This window comes from Montipora capricornis, chromosome 8 (assembly GCF_036669925.1).
Source record: "Montipora capricornis isolate CH-2021 chromosome 8, ASM3666992v2, whole genome shotgun sequence".
In the NCBI taxonomy this organism is placed as follows: domain Eukaryota; kingdom Metazoa; phylum Cnidaria; class Anthozoa; order Scleractinia; family Acroporidae; genus Montipora; species Montipora capricornis.
In genome coordinates, this window is record NC_090890.1 from 10,273,499 (window position 1) to 10,295,080 (window position 21,582).

Below are 21,582 nucleotides of genomic sequence, written 5' to 3' on the forward strand. Positions count from 1 at the left end.
GGCTGCAAGGCGCATGATACTATGGTCGCTAAATGCGAATTTGTTCTTTAGGGAACCTCAACAGTTAACTAAATTCACTTGATGGGTCCACTTAAACAAAGTTTGGTAGAGAATATTTCACTTCAAAGATGTAATTGTAATATCTTTGGGCTAACAGACACTGTGGCCTTATTCGCTAAAGAAGCCGGGTTTTTTCAGATTTAGGGCGTTCTTCCGGGCAAGTTCTCTCCAAAACGAAGCCGGTGAGCCCCCATTTTTTTTTTATATTCTCACATCACTAACTCATCATCTTTCAAAAGTAAAATTTGCAGAAAAAAATCAATGTTAGAAAATTTTTAAGCAAGCGCATTTTTGAGACGCGGACGGCAACCAGAAGAAAACATTTCAAGTGCCAGGACAGTGGTGTCTCCCAGATAATATTAATCATCTCTAATGGAGAAAAGATACTTAGCGGTGTAAATGTGGTTGTGTGAAGACTACTCCTGGATTCCAGAGGTTATTTTTTCGCTATGAAAAGAGCGAGTCATAGCGAGAAAATATCCAGGGTATGTGAAGACACGTTAAAAGGGAAAATAGCTTCCTTCCGGTTGCCGTCTGCGTTTCAAAAACGCGCGTGGCTATTGCAAAGCCTGCCCAATTCATCAACACCTCCAATCTTGATTACTTCTCCACTTTCGTGTTCCACAATCTGTTTCATCATGCCCGATTCCCTGATGTTATATGTGAAGAAATGTGAAAAAAAAAAAAAAAAAAAAAAGGAAAGGAAAGGAATGGAACTTAATTTAAGTGTGTATTGGTTCTAGCGCTGGAGCACTAATTGAGGACACGATAACCTTGTGTGAAATGCGTGTTCGGGAGAGTCAAACTACTCTAAGAATTTCAGTTCTACGTTGCCAAATAGCTACAGATTTCTTTAATAACATCATCACCTAAAAGATTCGCAACCAGGGAAAAGTGGTTCCTTATACAGTACGTTTCCGGAGGGCGTTGAGATGAACTGAAACCGGATGTTCGAAGCGAGATGGCGGATGTTCGCGGGCTAAGCCAGGATCGAGGGAAGATGGGAAACAGGAAGGTCACATGACCAGTTGGGAGGTTTGAATCGACATGGCGAGCGATTCTTTTATACTGTTGCTAGTGTGGACAGTTTTGGCTGTTTTATTCGGAATATTTGTGCTGTGGAAATACTTGAAATCGATAAATGCCAATTGTCGTTCAATCTCGAAGACCGTAGATGGTATAAATGTCAAGAAAGCGCGATTAAAGTATTTTGCAAGTAACCCGGAAGACGTTCAGCCTGTTGCTTCGAATAATGCGGATCGAAGCGAGGTTCCTGAAGTTAATGCAAAACACGAAAATGGCATGGAGCAAGAGACGAGTCAAGAGGCAAGAGGGAGTGAATCTTTGGATAGTCACCGTCCTCGACCGTCTGCGAAGTTCACAAAATTAATTAAGGGTCCCAGTAGTAATGGCTTGCGTGATTTTGAAAAGGGTCACTTTGATCCTGATACGAGCGCTCCTATAACTCAGCCTCTAAATACACTAGATGACGTTTTGTCCTGGAGGCAGGGATTTGACTTTTTCAACGTGGCTACCGTCCATTTAACTGAAGAGTGCAGGAAATTGGAAAAGAGACCCAGGACATTGGTGTGTCATGATATGAAAGGAGGTTATCTTGCGGATAGGTCAGTTATCAATAAGTATAATTTGTACCATTTGATTCTGTGCCCCACCCCCTTTTTTTGAAGGGTGGTGGAAGTGTTGAAACAGGCTTGCAACGTTTTCTCGATCAGTGGTCCTTTTCTCAGAAGAAGCAGAAAATGGGGGGGGGGGGAGTCATTGTGTTAGCACTTACTGTATACCTTTTTCTTGGGGAGTACATCAATAATAATTACAATATATAATAGACTTTATTTAAGTTTCAAGTGTATTTAGCGGTGAGGCACTAATTGGGAACAGTGTACAGAGATAAAATTATCAAATCATAGGTTGGTTTTTGCAGGGAGGGGAAAGCCAGAGTACCCAGAGAAAAACATCTCAGCTAGAGAAGAGTAGAGAACCAACAAACTCAACCCACATAATGACTTTTATGGCTAGGAATAAAACCCAGGCGGCATTCGCCTTTGTCACACGGCGGTCATATTGTCCCGGGAGACCAAAAAAGCTTTGTTTTACCACGCCAAGCCTCACCCCCATGGTTTCCACTGCGAGGCTTGGCGTGGTAAAACAAAGCTTTTTTGGTCTCCCGGGACAATATGGCCCCCGTGTGACAAGGGCAAATTGGTGGGAGGCAAGTGCGCTTGTCACTGTGCCATCCCCGTTCATGCATCATCGAGGATCTGTTGAGAATGGGATGGCTTTTAAATGCCATGGCCTATTTATTATTCTAGAATGCATTCTTACTGGCTCAAAAGTTGCTTGCTAACATAATTTTATCTTAAAAAATTGAGAAGAAAATCCATTGTTTTCTAGTAGGCCTGATTCTTTTGGTCAGCTCAGAGAATAACAACTCTGTCCTTTTACAAATTAGAGTGCAGTTGTCCTAGGGGTACACTGTCGACAACCCATAATTTTGTATACTGCACTGAAGAGCCAAAAGGCCATGTCTTGGGGACTTCCATGTTGAGAACCAGCAAGAGGTCACTTAGTATTCTTGGTCATGCCACATGGAAACCAAACCCTCTGAGATTAGTACTGCAAAAACCACATCAATCTTGACTTGCATGTGTGCCTTAATATCCCATAATTGCCTTACGCAAATTCCTATAATCACTGACAATAATTAAAGATTATGGCGCTTGTAGGGATTTGCAGGAATGCACGCGCTTGTAGGAATTTTCATGAATCCACGCGGGGCTGCAGAAATCCTGTTGAATTTGTTGAATGATCATTATTTTACAGGTTGCTTTTTCCAGTTTATTAGCCAAAGCTACCATTAATTAAACCTGATTCTAACTATTAACCAGAGCAGAAGGACAAGTATCAGATGTTTCACAAATAGTCAGGGCAACAAATTGACCAGCATCACTGAGGTTGTGGGTTTGAATCCCAGGGCGTTTAAAAGTCACCTGAATTCTTCAGGTGTTTATAAAGAGACAATTGCTTAAATTGTATAGTTAGCCGCACTTCACAAATGTTTGTCAACCAAAGACAAACCTTCCTCCCTTTCCTCCATTGTTCAGAAAACTGCTGCGGTAACCTGTGACGTAGGAATTTGTAGGAATCCGTAGGAATTTTAGGACTCTTGTAGTAATCTAGTACCATATATGGTGAATGGGAATTCAATAATTTTGTTACGCTTTTCGCGGTCGTCTGATAGTAATAATAATAATATTATTATTATTATATTAATCGGTTCATTGTACCATTGGGCAAGTACCATTGTACCATTACCATTGTACCATAAGATTGTACCATTGTATCATTAGGCAAGTGGAACACCTACAAACTTTAAAGTCTAAACTTAAAACCCATCTATTTAGGCAGTTGTAGTTTTTGTTTTCTTTGATTTGTACTAATTTTTATTCCATTATTCAATTGATTTTATAGAGCGAGTTTCAATCGAGTTTCGTAAAACCAAAACCAGAGTAATTACTTTGACCAATCAAAAAGGATGGAGACAATCCAGTAAACCAATCAAAACTCGAAGTAATTACACACAGCCGACACAAAGTGCGGGAAAGTGTGCATGCGCGAGCCACGATTGGTTTTGGTTTCACTTCTGATTGGTTGAAAAAGTGGCGCAACAACTTTGAACCAATCACTTAGTGAAGTAATTATAAACCAAAGCAATTCACTAATTACTTTTGACACTCGATTGAAAACTGCTTTATTTACATTACCATTATTGTAAAGCGCCGCTGGATCTTTGAGAAGCGCTGCGCTATTTTTAATTTTTTTAATTACTTAAAAGTAATGTATTATTATTATTATTTGTTAGACTGCAATTGGTCAAAGGAATAAATTATAAATTGCTTGCAGTAGCAATGCTCATTAGAAAACCTCTTTAATGCTGAGGTCAGATAGGGCAAATTTTAATGATAAATTGCATCATGCAACTTGCATTCATGCAGGATAAACAAGTTGTTGTGGTGACATAAAAGTTTTTAAGGACATTGCACTAAAAATGTTGGATCATCAAGATCAAGCACTTTTGAGGGAGGTGCTTTAAATGGGCAATATTATTATTATAATTAACATATACATGTACCTTTGATGTACTGCAAGGCTTTGAACTGTTGCATGACTTGGCAAATTTGTCTTACCTGAACCAGAAATGCTGGCAGGGGTGTTATGAGAACTTCAGATACATTTTAATGAACTGTTCACACACTAGTCAGTGTGTGACATCCATATCCTTGCAGAAAATTGATAAGACTAGTGGCAAATTTAATAGTACAGAGATTATTTTATAAAGCCGAGATTTTTTAAAACCAGTTTTGAATTATTTAGCCTCCTCTCTCAAAGATGTGAGTTAACTCAAAAAGAGCTTTGATTTGTCTTTTTTACAGATTTGTCCAAGGTGTGAGCTCAGATGACTGTTATGTTATATACCACTGGCAGTTGATTGACACATTTGTGTACTTCAGTCATCATTTTGTTACCATACCTCCTCCATGTTGGACCAATGCTGCACACACCCATGGTGTTCCAGTGTTGGGCACTGTAATCACAGAAAATGAAGATGGAATTGAGAGATGCAGAAAGTTTTTGGAAGACACGGAATCATGGCAGCATCTGGCCAATCAACTGATTAACATCGCAGAGTATTACAAATTTGATGGCTGGCTTATGAACATTGAAAATCCCATACAGGTAACAATAGATAAGAATTTTAACAAATGTTACACGTACTTCACAGAAAAGAAAGTAATGTGTGTTTTTATAGTGGCTTGAGGCAATGGAGGTTAAATACACTGTATTTCAGGTTCCATTTGTTTGAAGGGTGGATAGCACTATATAATCCACTCAATTGGTTTTGCTAGTGTTTAGAGCGGTTTTCAATTGAGTGTCGAAAGTAATTAGCGAGTTACTTTGGTTTAGCATTACTCGCACCACTTTTTCAACCAATCAGAAGTGAAACAAAAACCAATCGTGGCTTGTGTGTGCACATTTTCCCGCACTTTGAGGTTTAATCTTTTCTATTTTCTAATGCTTGCTGACTGTATCCTTTTAAGCCAGGTCAAGTCAACAACTTAGAGGAATTTATAAAGTATTTAACATCAGAGATCCATCAGAGAATTCCAAATTCCCTTGTGATATGGTATGACAGTGTAACATACAAGGGAGACCTTGAAGGGCAAAATGAGTTGAATTCAAATAATCGGTAAGTCACAAGCCATCCAATACCACCTTTCACAATGGAAAGAGTTGTCTGCCCTCTTATTGACAATGATATTCGTCATCACAGTGGTCAAAATATTGTGCCTTGTGAGTCCACAACCAAATTTTGACCTCTGTGACATGGCAAATGTCATTGTCAATAAGAGGACAGACAATGCTGAACCACGTTTGATTTGTTTTTTACCACAATATTCAACGTCAAAGAAAAGGTTTATTTCAGAGCATTACCAAGATCATGACACAAAGAAAGAGCAAGTGTTGTCTGTAACTGTTTTGCAATCTGATTGGTTTCTTTCCCAAAATGAGCATTCCTGATTGGCTATTTACAATGCATTGCATGCATGCAGCAGCGTTGTCTAGACTCTTATTGGCAATGGCAAATTAGCCAATCAGATTGCGAGATTACAAGCAATTGTTGTAAAATTACCGGAACCTATTCTTGCATTCTTGGAAACTGAATTGTAAAGGATACAGCCTGAACAGATAGGTCAAAAAAATCTATTTTTAAAGGTGCCTGTGGTAGCCTCCAGATCTAGTTAGCTGGGTGTCGATTTTGACAAGGGAGGGATTGTGGAGTACCCAGTGACCAGTCTTTGCAGGCCATAAGTGATAAAAGGCTCCCAGAAATTCAAGCAGTGAAATCCCACTGTGACAATCCTTGTCTGGCCTTCTACCATACAAGGCCAGACAAGGTTCAGTAAGATAATCGTAAGATAATCATTATTGTGTAGCATCTATTGTATGTAGCCATTGAACCTGTTCAAAATTTGATGTCTAAAAACATTTATTTTTAAATGGTTCTATGTCACTATGGTTCTTGTTGAAGATTATAGAAATTTTCACTTATGAAATAACGAAAACCCAACATAATTATGCAAGCTGCACTCTGCTGAACACAATGGCCTATTACCACGATGCAGTATAGACCGATTGCATAAATGGCGGTCAAAAATGTATTGTTTTGTTTATGCGCTAACGAGACTCACTAGCCTCGCTCTCAAGCAACATTTCTTTTGTATTTTGTCCATGCAAACGAGGCTAGTGAGTGTAATTAGCACATAAACAAAAAAATATTCTTTTGGCCGCCATATATGCATTCGGTCTATGACTACAGCTAGCCAGTGGTTGTTTTCACCTTTATTGAATGATGTCAGCTCCATTCACACAGCTTTGTGTTTGTGCTCTGTTTGAACCCAAATGCACCCTTTACAACAACTCATCCATACTTCACATAATATCAGAGTTAAGATTTGATGTTTGAATTCATCCAGAGTTGTTACATTGCAGAGTGTTTTTTGATGCTTGTGATGGCATTTTTGTGAACTACGGTTGGACTGAGGCTAACTTGATGCGATCTAGAGCTGCTGCTGGACGAGATCGCATTCCAGATGTTTATGTTGGAGTGGATGTTTTTGGGCGTGGATGTTTTGGAGGAGGAGGGTATAACTGCAATAAGGTATGTAGCAACAATGTAAACTGTAAATGGAGTCTCACCCTTTTTGTTAAGTCTATTAATGAATGAAATGCAGTCAGCGAGCTTGAATCAACAGTCCAGTGTAGGTGAAGTAAGAAATGGGGAAGGCGGCGCTGAGAAAGGTTAGAAATGACTAACACTTTTAGCCTGTTTTCTTGTCCTCATTTTCCTGTATTCGTACTGTGTGCCCAAGTAATGTTTATAATATTAGTGGCAATGTTATATCACATTGACAAAATAGGTGAAGCAAGCACTTAAAACTACTTAATATCCAGGGTTTTTACTAGCTTTTGAAGTAGATCCCTAGGCTAATCAATGTAAGTGGTGGTCACTCTTGTCTTTTACAAGAGTTTGAGTGAAAATCAAAGCAGAGGAGGCAAATTTCTGACAACACAGACAGCGGTATGCCACCAGTGACCAGCTTCTAAGAAACCCCTTCTTATCAATCTCAGAATGAAGTGCCTATGCAGGTTGATGCTTTTTCTTGTAAATTATTGTGGAGAAATTAATAGTTGAAATGAAAGTGTTTGTGTAAATCGGGAGAGTATGTCTGTTTTCTGGATGACGGAAATGAATCATTAACAAAATGAATAATGTACATATTTATGCAGCCTACAGTTTATAATTTAAATTTGTGTATGTGTATATTCACTAACACTGTTTGGACAGAATAAAAGCAGTTTTTAGATTCATTCACTTGTAAATTTTCTTTCTCAAATTGACAATATTCAAGAAAGTACCATATTTTCATTCAAAGATTCTCAAATACTTTTACTGATGATAAGAGATCAAATCTCCTTTGAGTATGTTCATGTTATCTGTACTGGGAAAATAATCGTAAACGTAATTTAAGCAAATAATATCCACCTCATTTTTCATCAACCATTGTAATTAACAACTACAGTGCTGTACTCACTGAAGTGGTGGAGGTGGCTAGTGGTGGATATTTAAATATCTACCACTAGCCACCGACACCGAGGTGAATAGTTGTTTCAGTGTACACTAAAATAGTGAGATTATATAGCACAAAAAGATGATTTAAAAACTCATTATTCCTCCAGCAGGGGTTTCAATAATAGACGGGTAACGGGTAGAACTACTCGCCTGTGATAAGCCCAATACCCCGCCTGAAAGCCTTTCGATGCGGCGAAAAAACTTAATCAGTTCTATCTATGAAGAGAGAAATTTTTCCATCATATCCACAAATAAGAAAGTAATAATCTTATGTACTGGAGTGGAATAATAGCTAGGCTTCAGCCAGGAAAATGTCGTTAAACGTATGGGAGACTGAGTTTGAGCAATTACATGAATTGTAATGGGGGACAAAAAGACAATCACGTTTGCTGTTATCATATTTTGGTCAAGAACCTGAATAAAAGAGATCAAAGCAGATTAATCGGCCAGAAGGTAAGTTACAGAAAGAAAGAAAAACTTATATATTTTGGAAGTGATGATGAAGAATACTAAAATAAATGTACTTACGCAAGTATCCATTTGTCTTCTTTTCATGAGGTCTGAGCATGAATGTTTCAAATTTTTTGTGAAGCTATAAGCCAATGTTAACATTCGCACTTTGTCAAGAAATTAAGTATGTGAATGTGATTGAAAAAAAGGTATCTCATGCTACAGGTGTCTAAATTTATTGAAAAATGGTATACTGCAGAGAAAACACCAAAGCTTGCCCGAAAATGCAGGAAAATGCATCTCCGAGACGGTTAAATCTAAAAACAGTGGATAGCATTGAAAGCGCGCCAATCAGGGCATGACGCTTTGAATGCTATCCACTGTTTTAGTATATACTAATGGTCATTACACCTATGGCATGTTGCTTCAGGCTTTGAAAGTGATAAGAGAGGAGACACTGTCTGCAGCACTATTTGCCCCAGGTTGGGTCATGGAAACACAAGGATCTAAGAATTTTTTCGAACATGAAGACAGGTAAACTTCATTATTCAGTTCATCCAGTTCAATTTCAGTTCATCCAGATCAATTTCAGTTCATTTTTACGTCTTTATCACTTGCTGCTACAGTGTACAGTATGGGGTCCAGTTCTCGCTCACAAAAAACGTAAACTTGTATTTCTTACCTTGGAATAGCCGTAAGGACTTGAAATTTCAAAGACAACTACAATCTCAGACAAAAATAAAGGGGACACTTCACGCTGAGTAGCAGATTACCCCTTCCCCCTATTCAATGTTGCAAAGAGAACGGCGTTTTTCCAGGAGCCCGACAGTTTTTACGCCATCAACATTGTCACGGGGGAGGGGGGTTCAAACATGCTTTGGTGTCACGATCTTTTTGACCGGGATTGTGTTGATTACAGAACTGTAGAAAGTTCTACAGAGATCTCGTTGCGGTTTGGTTGTAAAGATATGGATGTGCCACGTTTGTCCTCGCGTCATTTGGGTGAGTGCTCCTATGCTTTGGATGAGGAATATGTGTCTAATTGTTGCCGAATATGTTCTGGAACATGTTTTCTGTGTAGTTGCAGATGTATTTAGGGAGAGATTGCAACTGCACGATACAGGACTTAGCTGAAAGGCGATAAAAATGGTTTCTCGGCGGTGGATTGATAATAACACACGTGCTCGTGTGTATCATTTGAGCCAAGTTAAGGGAATGTCAATTCGAAAAACGGCACTTCATTGTAATGTTTCACGTGGAGTTGTTTGGAGAATAATCCAGCGACAGCGCGAGAAAAAATCCTGAACCGCTGTAAAAGCAAGACTTCAACTTTACAACGCGGACGTCCGAGAAAACTGACAGGTAGACAGGGGCGTTTACTTCTGAGATGCTTGGCCAAATTGCGTGATGAAGATGGCAAGCGATTAGATGCTGTCATTACGAGTCGTGGCCGTCGTATACGATATTAACAAACGATTTCTGTAGAACCAACAACTATCTTTTGATTATTTCAAAGTTTCTAGAGAGACAAGCCGTATCACTGCAATATCAGGGCATATAACAGAGTACATTGGGATAAACTATGGTGACTGAACAGAGTTCTCTGTACTGTAATTTGTACTAGTCACTTCAATGGAAATTCACCCGCTAAGCTACAAGATATGTTTTGTTACAAAGCCATAGTCTGTTTACAACAACGGTTATAATCATAAGCAACTCAAACATCCATATTTTTTGTCCTGTGTTCTTTAGTGTACGCGCCGTAACAGTGGGACCAAACAGGCGACTTACCATAAATCCGAATACGGTTAACCACCTACGATTAACCATTTGCATTCCTAATTTCCCGACAAGCCGAAGTGTTGCGCTGTCGTTTATGCCATTGAACAAAAATTGTCAACACAAAGTTTCAGTTCACTGCACTTTTGTGCGTATTTCTCCCGTTTCAGTGAAATGGTGAGTCTTGCAATTGGTTAACCGTGCTTTAGCATAATTAATCAGCTATGAAGTGCGGATTATTTATAATGACGGTTAACCACTTTGGCTGTTTGCAACACGAAGAGTTTTCAGGGTTGTACAGTTTTCAACTGAATAAACGATTTTACCTATTATGTAAAATAGCATCACAAGTAAACCGATCACTCTAAACCTCCTGCTCTTCAGTACTGGCGCTATAAAATGGTTAATCGTTCGTCTATCAAATGGTTAATCGTTCCTTCTTCCTATATGTTGTTAATCGTTCGTCTACTTGGCACTTGTTTACCGTAGTTGTGAGTTTCGGAAGCAAACTTCATTTCATAGTGCCTTCACTGTTTACTAAAATCTGCCCTTTTTTAAGAAGGCCCGAGTATAAATTCCGCGAAACGTCACGAGGTACACACTTCTCAATTGCCTTCTACGAAGAACACCGCTGCCCTCCATAGATTATATCTCAGTGCCCAAAATGTACCCATTTCGACTCAAGAAGTATCACAACACCGTTACATTTTCAACTATCTGAACAGAAATGATCTTTTAGTGTTCATCAAAGAACGAGTTAGGAAGTCTCCACTTCGCACACAATTAACAACAACGTGTACAAGAATTGACAACTGTAAATAAACTCTGTTAACCTAATTAAAAGTGAGACCTCCTTGACGAGAAATTATTTCCCTCAAGTCGTTCATTTATTTGAACTACTGGCCTCTTCATACTCGTTAAATATATCTAGCAAAATTCAATCATTTCCATAATATGCATACACCCCACTTGTACAGACACTTCACATAAATAGCTCCCATGACCTTTTCATTCAATTACTAACTACAGCTCGCGTGACACGCAGCTACACACAATCTCAGACAAAAATAAAGGGGACACCTCACGCTGAGTAGCAGATTACCCCTTCCCCCTATTCAATGTTGCAAAGAGAACGGCGTTTTTCCAGGAGCCCGACAGTTTTTACGCCATCAACATTGTCACGGGGGAGGGGGGTTCAAACATGCTTTGGTGTCACGATCTTTTTGACCGGGATTGTAGCTTCAGCATTCAGTTTACACATGTAAAGCTATCGACTGCTCTAGGCTGTTTTCTCCCGAGTAATAACGAAAATGGATGCGTCGTTCGTGGGCCCAGTTCTCGGCCACACAAGAGTGCGCTCGATTCCTCAGAATAAACAATGCTTTATCACCAATTTTTTTGTTGTTAAGTCACTAATAAGGCTTGTGTTTGATATTTCGACCACAAAGTATCCTTAACGAGCTTTGTTTCATGTTAGAAAAAGAAGTTTTCGTGAAAACCAAATTCACCTACCTTCGTGTCACCTCGACTTGCTCACAGTATATAGTAGCTGTAAACTCAAAACTCGGCAGGACGAAAGGCAAGGAATCAAGCTACCTTTGGAAGCAAGTGCTTTTTATTCGGACTCATTTGTGGCGCAAAAAATAAACGTTGAACAAAAAGTGGCCGTGAACAGGGCCCCTTACTGTACATGTATCTTTTCTCTTCCTAATGATTACTGATATTTACAGTATAGTTATCTCTATTGAATTCACTGATAATCATGCTGAAGTGTTCTTTGCTTCCTCTTCAAAGGTTTTGGGGGCTGTTAGCTCCTTTTTGCACAGTACATGCTGTAGTGAGCAAGATCCCTTTTGTAACTTCACTTTGCCGTGGCTGTGGGAAAACTGCCAGCATTGATGGAAAGGTGTTCTTCCTTTTCTGATCGTTACAGTTGTGTACTCTGTCTGTCTCAAGCCTGTGAATTGGTTCATGAAGTTTATGTGGCTTGAGGTTTCTTCAAATAATCTTTGTGTTCAATTTATTCTTTATTAGGTCGTGGTTTCTCACCCTTGGACAAATTTGAGTGCTCAACAGTGCCAGCCATCATTCAACAACTCATTCTTCAATCTAGGCACCCAGAAAGGCCTGGTTGTGAACTCTGTGAAAAACACGATGGACCAGGCATATAATGGCGGAAGTTGTCTGCTGGTTTCTGGATGTGTTAACTCTTCAAGTGAGGTTTCCAAAAGTGTGATTAGGTAAATTATGCCTTTACTGCATTCAACAAAATAAATACCCCTTGAAAAGTTTGAGCAGTTAATGAAGGGTGTATATAGAACTTGTTAATTCTTTTATCCTATAAGCACCACTAAAATGCCAAATGTGGGTCTACATGTAAATTATTTCTTCCCTTGAAGCTAGAGTGCATTTAAGCTGAATGCTGAGGAAAATGTTTGAATGAAAACCCATGTTTTAGAGTTGTTCGCTTAACATTCATTCTTATTTACAGGCCCAGAAAAACGTTAAAACCCCAACTTGTAGCCTGTGTACAGCCGCCCGCTCTCCGAAAAAAAAAAAGTCGGAGAGGAGCGTCTGTGATTTACCGTTAGTAATCGTGTTCCGGAATAATTTTACAACATTATTAAGTGATCTACGCTGACCAAAATTAGCGTGGCTCATATTTCGTTGGAGCTAAATTCTCAAAATGGTGGTCAGTGAGGTAGATTTCAAACGTGCATCGAAGAGCGTCTCCGATAGTTTTAAGATAACTTGGCTTTATAGCATAGAAGCACTCTTTAAAGGAAAGGATGTAAGTCCAACCAGGTACGGCTCTGATCTTCAGAACAGCACAGATCGTTGCCGATGAGCTGTTATTTTCCTCGGTGTGTTCACATCTCAAATCTTCCAGGGCATCACGCTTTGTAGATTGTGCTTGAGAATGGCTAGGCTGGTCCGAGCAAGGCGTTGGGATTACATTGACTGGTAAGGAATTGCGGGAGACGTTTTCGAGTGAACAATCTTTTCATTGGTAGAGCGCTTTCGTTTCTTTTGCGCTGACAACAATTCCAACAAATGTACGTCGAATCGATTTCCACTTCACACTCCATACATACACAATTCGGCTCGTACTTTAAAAGAAAAACCTCTTTGACAATCAAAAAGATTTTTATTCGTATTTTGTACCGTGCTCAAAGTACACACGAACTCATCGTAAAATCTCTCCCGGTGGTTCTCACGGTGTTGATGTGGATAAATAAAAATAAAAGCCAATCAAAACTCGTTGTTTCAATGATGTAATGATCGATGGGTAATAACCAATCAAATCATTTTCCACACATTCCAGAAAAAATCACGTGGTATGGAACACGATTATCAACGGTAAATCACAGACGCTCCTCTCCGAAGCATAGGTACCGCAAGCTCACGGTGAATCGTTGTTGCGTTAAATAAATTTTATGACGGTTTGTATGGGGAAACTAGCGCTTGTTATTTAGGGCATTAAAACAGAAACAAAAGGACGTAGACGCAGAATTTCTTACCTTCTTGTCTTATTTATGGTATGTTCTTAGGATTTCTGGCCATTTCAGCGCTATTCTAGGGAGTTATAGTTCTACCGTTGCTCTCTCTCAATAGAGAGAGAAAACAGCGAACCTACTACCTACTGGAATAGCGCTGAAATGGCCAAAGTACGCCACAAAAACACAGATAAGGTATCGAGAAGACAAAGTACAAGGCATTTTTGTTCCATTCATGTTCTTTATTTTCGACTCCTAAACACATTTGCAAATTCCCATTCAAATGCTTATAATTTTAGCTGATCATGATGCGCAAATTACATCGTTAGCTTGGGGTACCTGTGGTGCAATTTGTCATAGCAAACCCCTTTCAAATCTACTACATGCACGTGAAATCTACTTGTCCTTGAGAGAGGCTTTCTCAAGCGTTGATTTACCTCATACCCTTGGGTTACCCCTCTTGAAATCCTCCTTCGTAAGGAATTTTTATCTCCTATCCTTTGGGTGAGTATAATTCCTGGATGACTACACAGCAAGGTTTGGATGTTGGTAAGGGCACTCATTGGTGAGATTCCTTGAAATGGCTGCACGTAAAACCAGCATCATAATGTTTATTTGACAGTTAGAGCGACTTTCATATGACCTTGAAAAGTAAACGTAAGAACAGGACGTAAACAAAAATGCAGAACATTTTCATTGGCTTAGCGAACGCGGATGCAGACAGCGTCATCTCTCCATGGAACTTTCTGGAAGCGATCGGCATTTCGCTTTGACGTTATTTGAAATGCAGTAATGTGATTGGGTAATCAAACTGTTTACTGCCCTTATTAGGAGTTTCCTTGGTGGGAGTAAGGACAAACTTTGTTTTGATGTTGCTCAACATGGGTTCGTGAAAAAATTTGTCAACACTTTTTCAAGGTCATACGAAAGTCGCTCTATTTCACACTTTTATGTACAAAGGGCGTCCTACCCGTTATGTAAGGATCCATGATTTTTGTCTCGGTACTTAATGTAGGTGACACAAATTTGTCTCGTCGAACGAAATGATATATGAAATGAATCATGTATTGAACTGTGGATATGAAATCAAGTGAAGCTATATGACTCTCGCAGTTCTGAACGCCATTTTAGCAATTGTTTAGAGAAGCTTGAACTTCAACGGGGTTTGTTATACCTCCCAACTCAAATGCGTTTTCCGATTAGAGGAGAACGTGTCACGTGTCATGGGTCAAAACTCACTCACTCCCCAGGGCGAACAAAACTCACTAACTCCTAGGGAAACAACAACTTGAACTTTCAACTCGCACGTGATCACTGAGGTCGTGCACCTTTGAAACAGCGGCAAATTCCATGTAAAAATCCGTGTATTGTTTTATTTTGAGTTGGGAGGTATAACAAAACACTTAATGACTGGCCCCATGGGAAACAGAGAGTTTGATTTCCTCTCGACTCGGCTCGGCTTCGCCTCGGGGAACATTGAGGATCCCGGGGAAACAAAACTGACTGTTTCCCTTGGGGCAAGTCATTAAGTGCTTATTGAACCCTTGACCTCGCAATGCCGGTGCGACGCTCTAACCAACTGAGCTATGAAGCTGGTCATTTGTTAGCCTGCGTAGCTGCCGGTATTTTTGGCGCAGAGAAAAATACGTCCCTCCCAGTTCTCTGCGCAGCATTTTTATCCACTCGCGCCAACAATACCGCCAGCTACGAGTCATTTGGGGATTCAAATGTTCCCGTGATCAATGAATCAACGAAAGAAATGATATATGAAATTAATCATCATCTACGCATTTGCTAAAATACCGTTCATAACTGCGAGCATCATATCTTTAATTTGTTTCATGTTTGAGGTAATACTGGGGGGTTGGGGGAGAGGCTAATTCAAAAGCTGGAAGGTGACCTATACGGGTTATGTGGTTTTGTCGCACGCGAAATCCCTCAAATTTTTGTTGTTTACTTCTGCTTTGCTTTTCTTTAATAGGTTGCTGAAGACGGATTTCCAAATAAAAGGACCTCTCTTGTTGTCATTCACGTTTAAGTTAGACCCTGTTCACTGTTTGGGCGTGGCATTACAGCTGCACACAGACAAAGTACCAACATACCTACTCCTGCTTCCAGGAACGTCAAGCGAGGAAGGTTGGAATTGTGTTGCTACGTTTTTCAAGTCATGATAATCTTTTGTCTTTTCTAACTTAGTTCCTTGTCTATCGATAACTGATGATTTTTTGTGATCGATCAAGTTTTTAGTTTTTGAACGTACCTTATTTTAAGCAAGGTGTTCCGAGGTAAAGCAACCTGCGTCTTTGGCTTAGAGGCAATTGCCATTTGTTCGTAGGTTTACTTTGGCTTAATGTGACCCCGAGGGATAAAAACATTTAAAAGAACATTGTGTGTTTATGTGATATCCTGTTGTTTTACGTGGCTACGAAACACCATCAGTTAAGTGATCTGACGACTGACGAATGATCAAGGGAAATTGCTGATCCAATAACGTTGAAATCGCGTTAACTTGAATTTCATTTAAAAAGGCAACATATGAGTGCACGTATTCAGAATTTGTATCTCCAAGTACATGCCTGTACTCTAGAGCCCCAGAAGGTAATAGCTTTAATGAAAGCAAGAAAGGAACTCGCACTGCTCTCTGTATCCCAAGGTTAATTCACGAAAAAGACAGGAGACCTCCGTTCGCAATCACCATTCACTCCCTCGGGTTGGACTCCGTTAGTCAAATTTCATTGGCTGAAACTCCATAATGCTGCTTATCGTATTTTAACAAACAGAAATTAAAACATTGCTCAGTTGATCACATTCTACTTAATTCTTCATTCAAAACGAATCACTAAGTGTTTAACACGCAGAGCAAAAGTTCTCCTCCCTTTGCACGATCAGACTTTGATGATTACTTCCGCTCAGCTTGTGACGAAACTTCAGTCATTGGAGAGATTAAGGACGGTGCCTACTATTGTTATTGCGCATACGTTCTGCGCGTCTTCAGATACTCGGGTTTCCTATTGGTGATGCTTACCAATACAGGGATATATTTGCGCGGTTTTAAACTATGCAGAGAAAGTAGATCTTCGTATTACTCTTGGTATCTAAAGAGAAAATTTGTTAAGATCTATCTTTCCTGTATAATCATAAATCGGGGCAAAAATACCTTTGAATTAGAAGGCGCCGTCCCTAAAGGGGACCCCCAATTCAACAAAAAAATAACTTTAAATCATAGGAGATAACTGTTACAGTCAAGTCAATCGAAAATATTTTCAAAGAAAGCGTTTGCATGATCCGAAATAAATAAGTTTTAGAATCGCCTACTTTTGTTTTCAAATTTCGTGGGCGCCGCCATCTTGAATAATTGTGACGTGTTACGGTTGCTCTATTGTTATTAGACAAAAGTTCTTTAAGTCAGAAAAATAGGGCAACCGTAACACGTCACAATTATTCAAGATGGCGGCGGCCGCAAAATTTGAAAGTGAAACTAATTAGCGATTTTAAAATTCACTTTTCCTGATATAACCTCTTTTTTAAAACAAATTTCGAATAAGTTTCTTTGTAGACATAAGTTCCTTCGGTTTAAACTTATTCTGTAGTAGAGTGGAGGTTTCCTTTAAGCACGGCCATTTCTGAGATGCGGACGGCAACCGGAAGTGAGCTGTTTTCCCTTTTAACTTGTCTTCACACAACCACATTTACATTGCTTAGTATCTTTTCTCCATCAGAGATGATTAGTATAAAAATCTGGGAGACACTACTGTCCTGGCACGCGAAATGTTCTCTTCCGGTTGCCGTCCGCGTCTCAAAAATGCGCGTGCTTGAGCTCCCTATTGTCATCCCAAAGAGTCCTTCTCAGATCTACACTCACGCGGACGATCGTACATGTACTTTACTTAATTATAATATGACTCCTGGATTTAAGCCATGTATGATTTTAATTTCTGGATTGTTGGTACAAAATTTTTAGCCCTAACGAACGACTTGAAATTATAGCGAAACGATTACATTGACCCGATAGACGTTCGTGTAGTCGTCGTCCATCTTGCGTAAGTTCTTATTAGCGGTACTGTGCTTATATGGTCTTAATTCACTTCAAAGATTTAACAGATCCAGAGAATTCTGAATTAAATGAAAAGCTGGTTCGTCGTTACGGGATCCCAAAGTCACGGACGCTGACGTCATCAGCTTTCACGTCTCCCATTGGTCTGGATCGTTACAGAATGTTTGAACCTTTGACCGGTGATTCGCACAATACAGTACAGCAGGCTCATGGAATGACAGTGGATGACGACGTTGAAACATGGTGTACACGGTGGGTTGCAAGTAGCTGAACTGACTCGTACTCGCGTTTAGAATTGACTTGTTTGTTTACTATTTGCACATGTTCGATGCAATCTTGAGGTGTAAACACCATTCTTAAAATAATGTATTCATGGTCGCGACCGGGAATCTGTCAGTAAGACAGGGGAGTTTTTAAACAAGCGCGTCGGTGCTTATTAGATTTTTCACTCGTGGCTTTTTGTCGAGGGAGGTGGTTAAACAAGACGACTTGGAAGGCGCCGGAGTAGTACTTCATTAAGTCCTTGTCTGCGCTCAATTTATCCTGGCTTAATGATACCTTCTAAATCCACAGACACTATCTGATTGCCGAGAAGGAATTAGTTGGCCACACTGTGCAAGAGATCAGACTGGTTTGCTCTGTTGTTTCAGGTACTAAGAATTGATTTTGAGCGAATCTAGCTTGTCATCATGACATGATTAGAATCCAAGGAAACTAACAGCCTTCCCTCCCCCTGAATATCATAACCGGGCAAAACGTAAAAGTGTAATCTCGGTCGTTCTTTGTACTTCCTTTTACCGCATATTAACCACTGTAGCAGGGGCGCTTTGAAATTTGGTTCGCTGTTTGTCGGAGTAGAAACTAGGGCGGAGAAACTTGACGTCGAGAAATCTGGAACGGGAGTGAATCCGATTTCCCGTGGGTAAGACAAATAGCCACAAACTGCTTTATGCAGGATAATAAGCTTTCGCTAATGCCCCATTTGGGATTAGTCAATTTCATCCTTTGTATTTCTTGTAGTATATCGGAGTAAATGATATTGGCTTTTTTTTTACTTTCAGGTGCAAATTTTACAGGAGAATTCAGTCTCTACTTGGGGGAAATAAAGGTTACTTTTTTCCTCTTTTTGTCCATGTCACACGTGTATGCCACCCTTTCAAACTGCTGAATTATACAAGTCAACAGAGACCCAAGTTTGCGAAACTGAAACGGATTACGAACTTTATCTGTTGTTTTCTGTAGATTATTGATCCACAAGTTCTCAAGCTGCCATTGGGATTAGCGCGAAACGTAAGAAGCCTCGATTTGGAGTGGAAATCACGTGGCGACGAACATCTCTTGAGCCTCACTCTCATGTGGGACTGTCCGATTGGAGAAAACAAACTTGACCCACCCGCGTATTTCAACATTTTCAGAGTGTCCCATGACTCTAACACATTTTTAGGCCGCGCAATGGTGGAGGCATATCGAGTTTGTCAAATACCCGTTTCGAAAACTTGTTCTTCTGTAGAGTTTATCATTCAAATTGTTACTAGCTCAGGACTGAAGAAGCCGGTGCGGGAAAGCACTCATTTCAAATTAAATTGGTAGAATCGTAAGTGGTAAAACTTGACTTTCCAGTCAATGAACCCAAATCCTTACGCTTGTCTCGGGAGGTAATAATTTCGATAACAAAGGCTGTCTTACCTTTTTTCTTTTCGTTTTTTTTTCTGGAAAGGGAAAAAAAAACGTGAAAAATATGCCGGCTAATGAAAGCATGACAAAATTAAAGATGATCTTAATTTATAGTTTTCACAGTTTATAATATTGTTATCAAAGCCGAGTTCAGCTTACTGTGGTAAAAAAATGTAAATGCTTTGTTTATCAAGCTAGTTCACCGACATCCCACTTTTAATTATCTGAAATAAACATTAAGGACCCCAACTGGCATGAGACAACCAGTTGGCTGTTTACATGGTAGAGTTGAATCTGGGACAACCGGAAACAAATCCAAACCAGTGGTGTAGAGCGGGATTTGAACCCAGGGCAACCGCATGCAAACCCAACACCCTAACCACTGGCTGATTTATAATACAGAAAACCATTAAAGAACAATAATAAGGAAATTTTTGAGGCTAAATGGCAAGTGTACAATAATCCTAGGGAGCTTGTTGTGACATATATAATATAAATTGTTATTGTGTTATTGAAAGCATGTTACTTTTAATATAGTGTGTGTTCACTTATGTGGTCTGCTGCCATGTTTGTATACTAAAACAAAAGGAAGCATTTTCATATAAATAGAGTTTAATTCGGAAAAGAATATTTTACTCCAACAACATGGCCGCCGAGACGTTTTGTGAAAACACTATTGATTGTATTTTACTAGTAACTATTAATGGTTATGGAAATAAGATGTAGGGGAAAAAGAGTTCAGCTTACTGTTCTCTTACATCAATAATCATAATTAGCCGATGAAATGGTAAAAGAATAACAATAAATAAAATAAAGAAAAATACTGAAGCTTGATGGCAAGTTACTGTTTGAAAAACCGGACGCTCGTTGTCTTCTAGTTAAATGTAAAAAAGTTAAATTTTTTCTTACTCCAAGTACCATCCCTGGAGAGGGGGGTTAACCAGTAGACTTGACGACGAGTCGAGCTCACAGAGTGCGAGCTTTAGAAAGTCTATAGTTAAACCCCGATGAAACAATTTCTTCAACACTGACAACAAGAATACCTGGGCTATAAGGTTAAAAAAAATAATACATAATTGACCACGCCCCATAGGGACTTTTCAGGGCCCATGAAACGCAATCAACGAAACGACAGAACACAACAGCAACTCAGTTAAGACTCCCAACTGGCCGGAGGCAAACCAGTTGCCTATTTAAAAGTACCGCCGAGAAGGTGAACCAAGGACTACCAGGAACAAATTCAACGAGTGGTCAGAGCGGATCTTGAAACCAGGAACTCCGCATCTCAAGGCAAGCGTCCTTACCACTGGGCCACACTGCCTTCTAAAGTTGAAGCGATGAAATCGAAACCTGGTGCTATGTCAAAAACTGATTAACCGTCAACGAACGATTGAAGCTTTTGCTGACACTACGGTATCGCTTTCAAGTTTCATTTCCTTTCAATCTTTGTCATGCATTAACGTACGGGATTTCTTTGCCAGGGGGTACGTGCGGTGAACCATTTGCCCGCAAAATTCTCGCAAGTTTCCCAAATTTTTACGAAACAGTCGAAAAGAAACGAGGGTCATACGATGCACTAACGTAGGCCTACATATAAAGTAAAAATATTCTTAAACAGTAATAATGATGATGGTCGATGATAATCGCTTTATTTACGTCTCAAGGTTATTTAGTCGAGACGAGTCCTCTACTGATTGGGGAGACTACAAATCAACTGAAATCAGAACAAATCAAATCAAATGTTGGTTTTTTAGGTGAGGGGAAAACCGGAGTATCCGGGGAAAAACCTCTCGGAGCAGAGTAGAGAATCAACAAGGTAAACGGATAAAAAAAAAAGAGACACCACAATCTTGCAAGAGCATGAACGGCAGAAGAGGTTGCAGTAACGGCATGTGTTGCATTACACAACGCAGTCCTTAACGCCGCTCGTTCTGACGCCTTTAGACTTAAGTCAATCTATAGATCTTCGTTGGTTTCTATGCACATGTATCTGTAGCGCAGCTTTGGTCTACACCGAAAACGCAGGCCACTGGAGAGCTCGCCAAAGATCCACTGCCTTGGAATACGAGTCTTCTTCATTCTATAGACATGTGCAAGCCACTTCATCCTTCTCTAGTTCTCAGGATGGTTGTTACGCTGATGAGTTCAGCCATCTCGAAAAAACTACAGTTGAAAACTCTCGGGCATGGTTAGGATCTTTCGAAGGCAATGAAGATGGAAAATGTTCAGTTTTTTCCCCGACCCTTGAATATGGACCTCTTGCATAGAGTAATGTACGAAGCGCAAGTGCTTCATATCATATCTTTTTCTACCCTCGTGGTTTAGGGTAGCTTGGTGAGGCTAATATCTCCGAGCAA

At 39.7% G+C, this 21,582-nt stretch overlaps 1 protein-coding gene and 1 long non-coding RNA gene across 2 annotated transcripts in view; one reads left to right on the forward strand and one right to left on the reverse strand.

Moving 5' to 3' along the window:
- The window catches only part of LOC138014389 (uncharacterized), a 201,700-nt gene that overhangs the window by 153,165 nt on the left and 26,953 nt on the right, over positions 1–21,582 (reverse strand). The gene's annotated exons all lie outside the window — the stretch shown is intronic.
- Positions 1,084–20,049, forward strand: LOC138014624 (cytosolic endo-beta-N-acetylglucosaminidase-like). Its single transcript, XM_068861746.1, has 12 exons — positions 1,084–1,685; positions 4,512–4,815; positions 5,178–5,326; positions 6,631–6,799; positions 8,652–8,755; positions 11,795–11,906; positions 12,035–12,240; positions 15,479–15,633; positions 17,590–17,803; positions 18,125–18,201; positions 18,613–18,659; positions 18,794–20,049. Exons 1-12 carry the CDS (start codon positions 1,108–1,110, stop codon positions 19,139–19,141), a joined length of 2,463 nt encoding a protein of 820 aa, XP_068717847.1. The 5' UTR covers positions 1,084–1,107; the 3' UTR covers positions 19,142–20,049.

What these genes read in the sequence shown, in the direction of transcription:
- LOC138014624 (XM_068861746.1), top strand. Translation starts at nt 1,108, where the DNA reads ATGGCGAGCGATTCTTTTATACTGTTGCTAGTGTGGACAGTTTTGGCT. An exon ending in ACATTGAAAATCCCATACAG is followed by an intron (nt 4,816 to 5,177) that starts GTAACAATAGAT and finishes TATCCTTTTAAG; the next exon opens with CCAGGTCAAGTCAACAACTT. An exon ending in CTGCCAGCATTGATGGAAAG is followed by an intron (nt 11,907 to 12,034) that starts GTGTTCTTCCTT and finishes ATTCTTTATTAG; the next exon opens with GTCGTGGTTTCTCACCCTTG.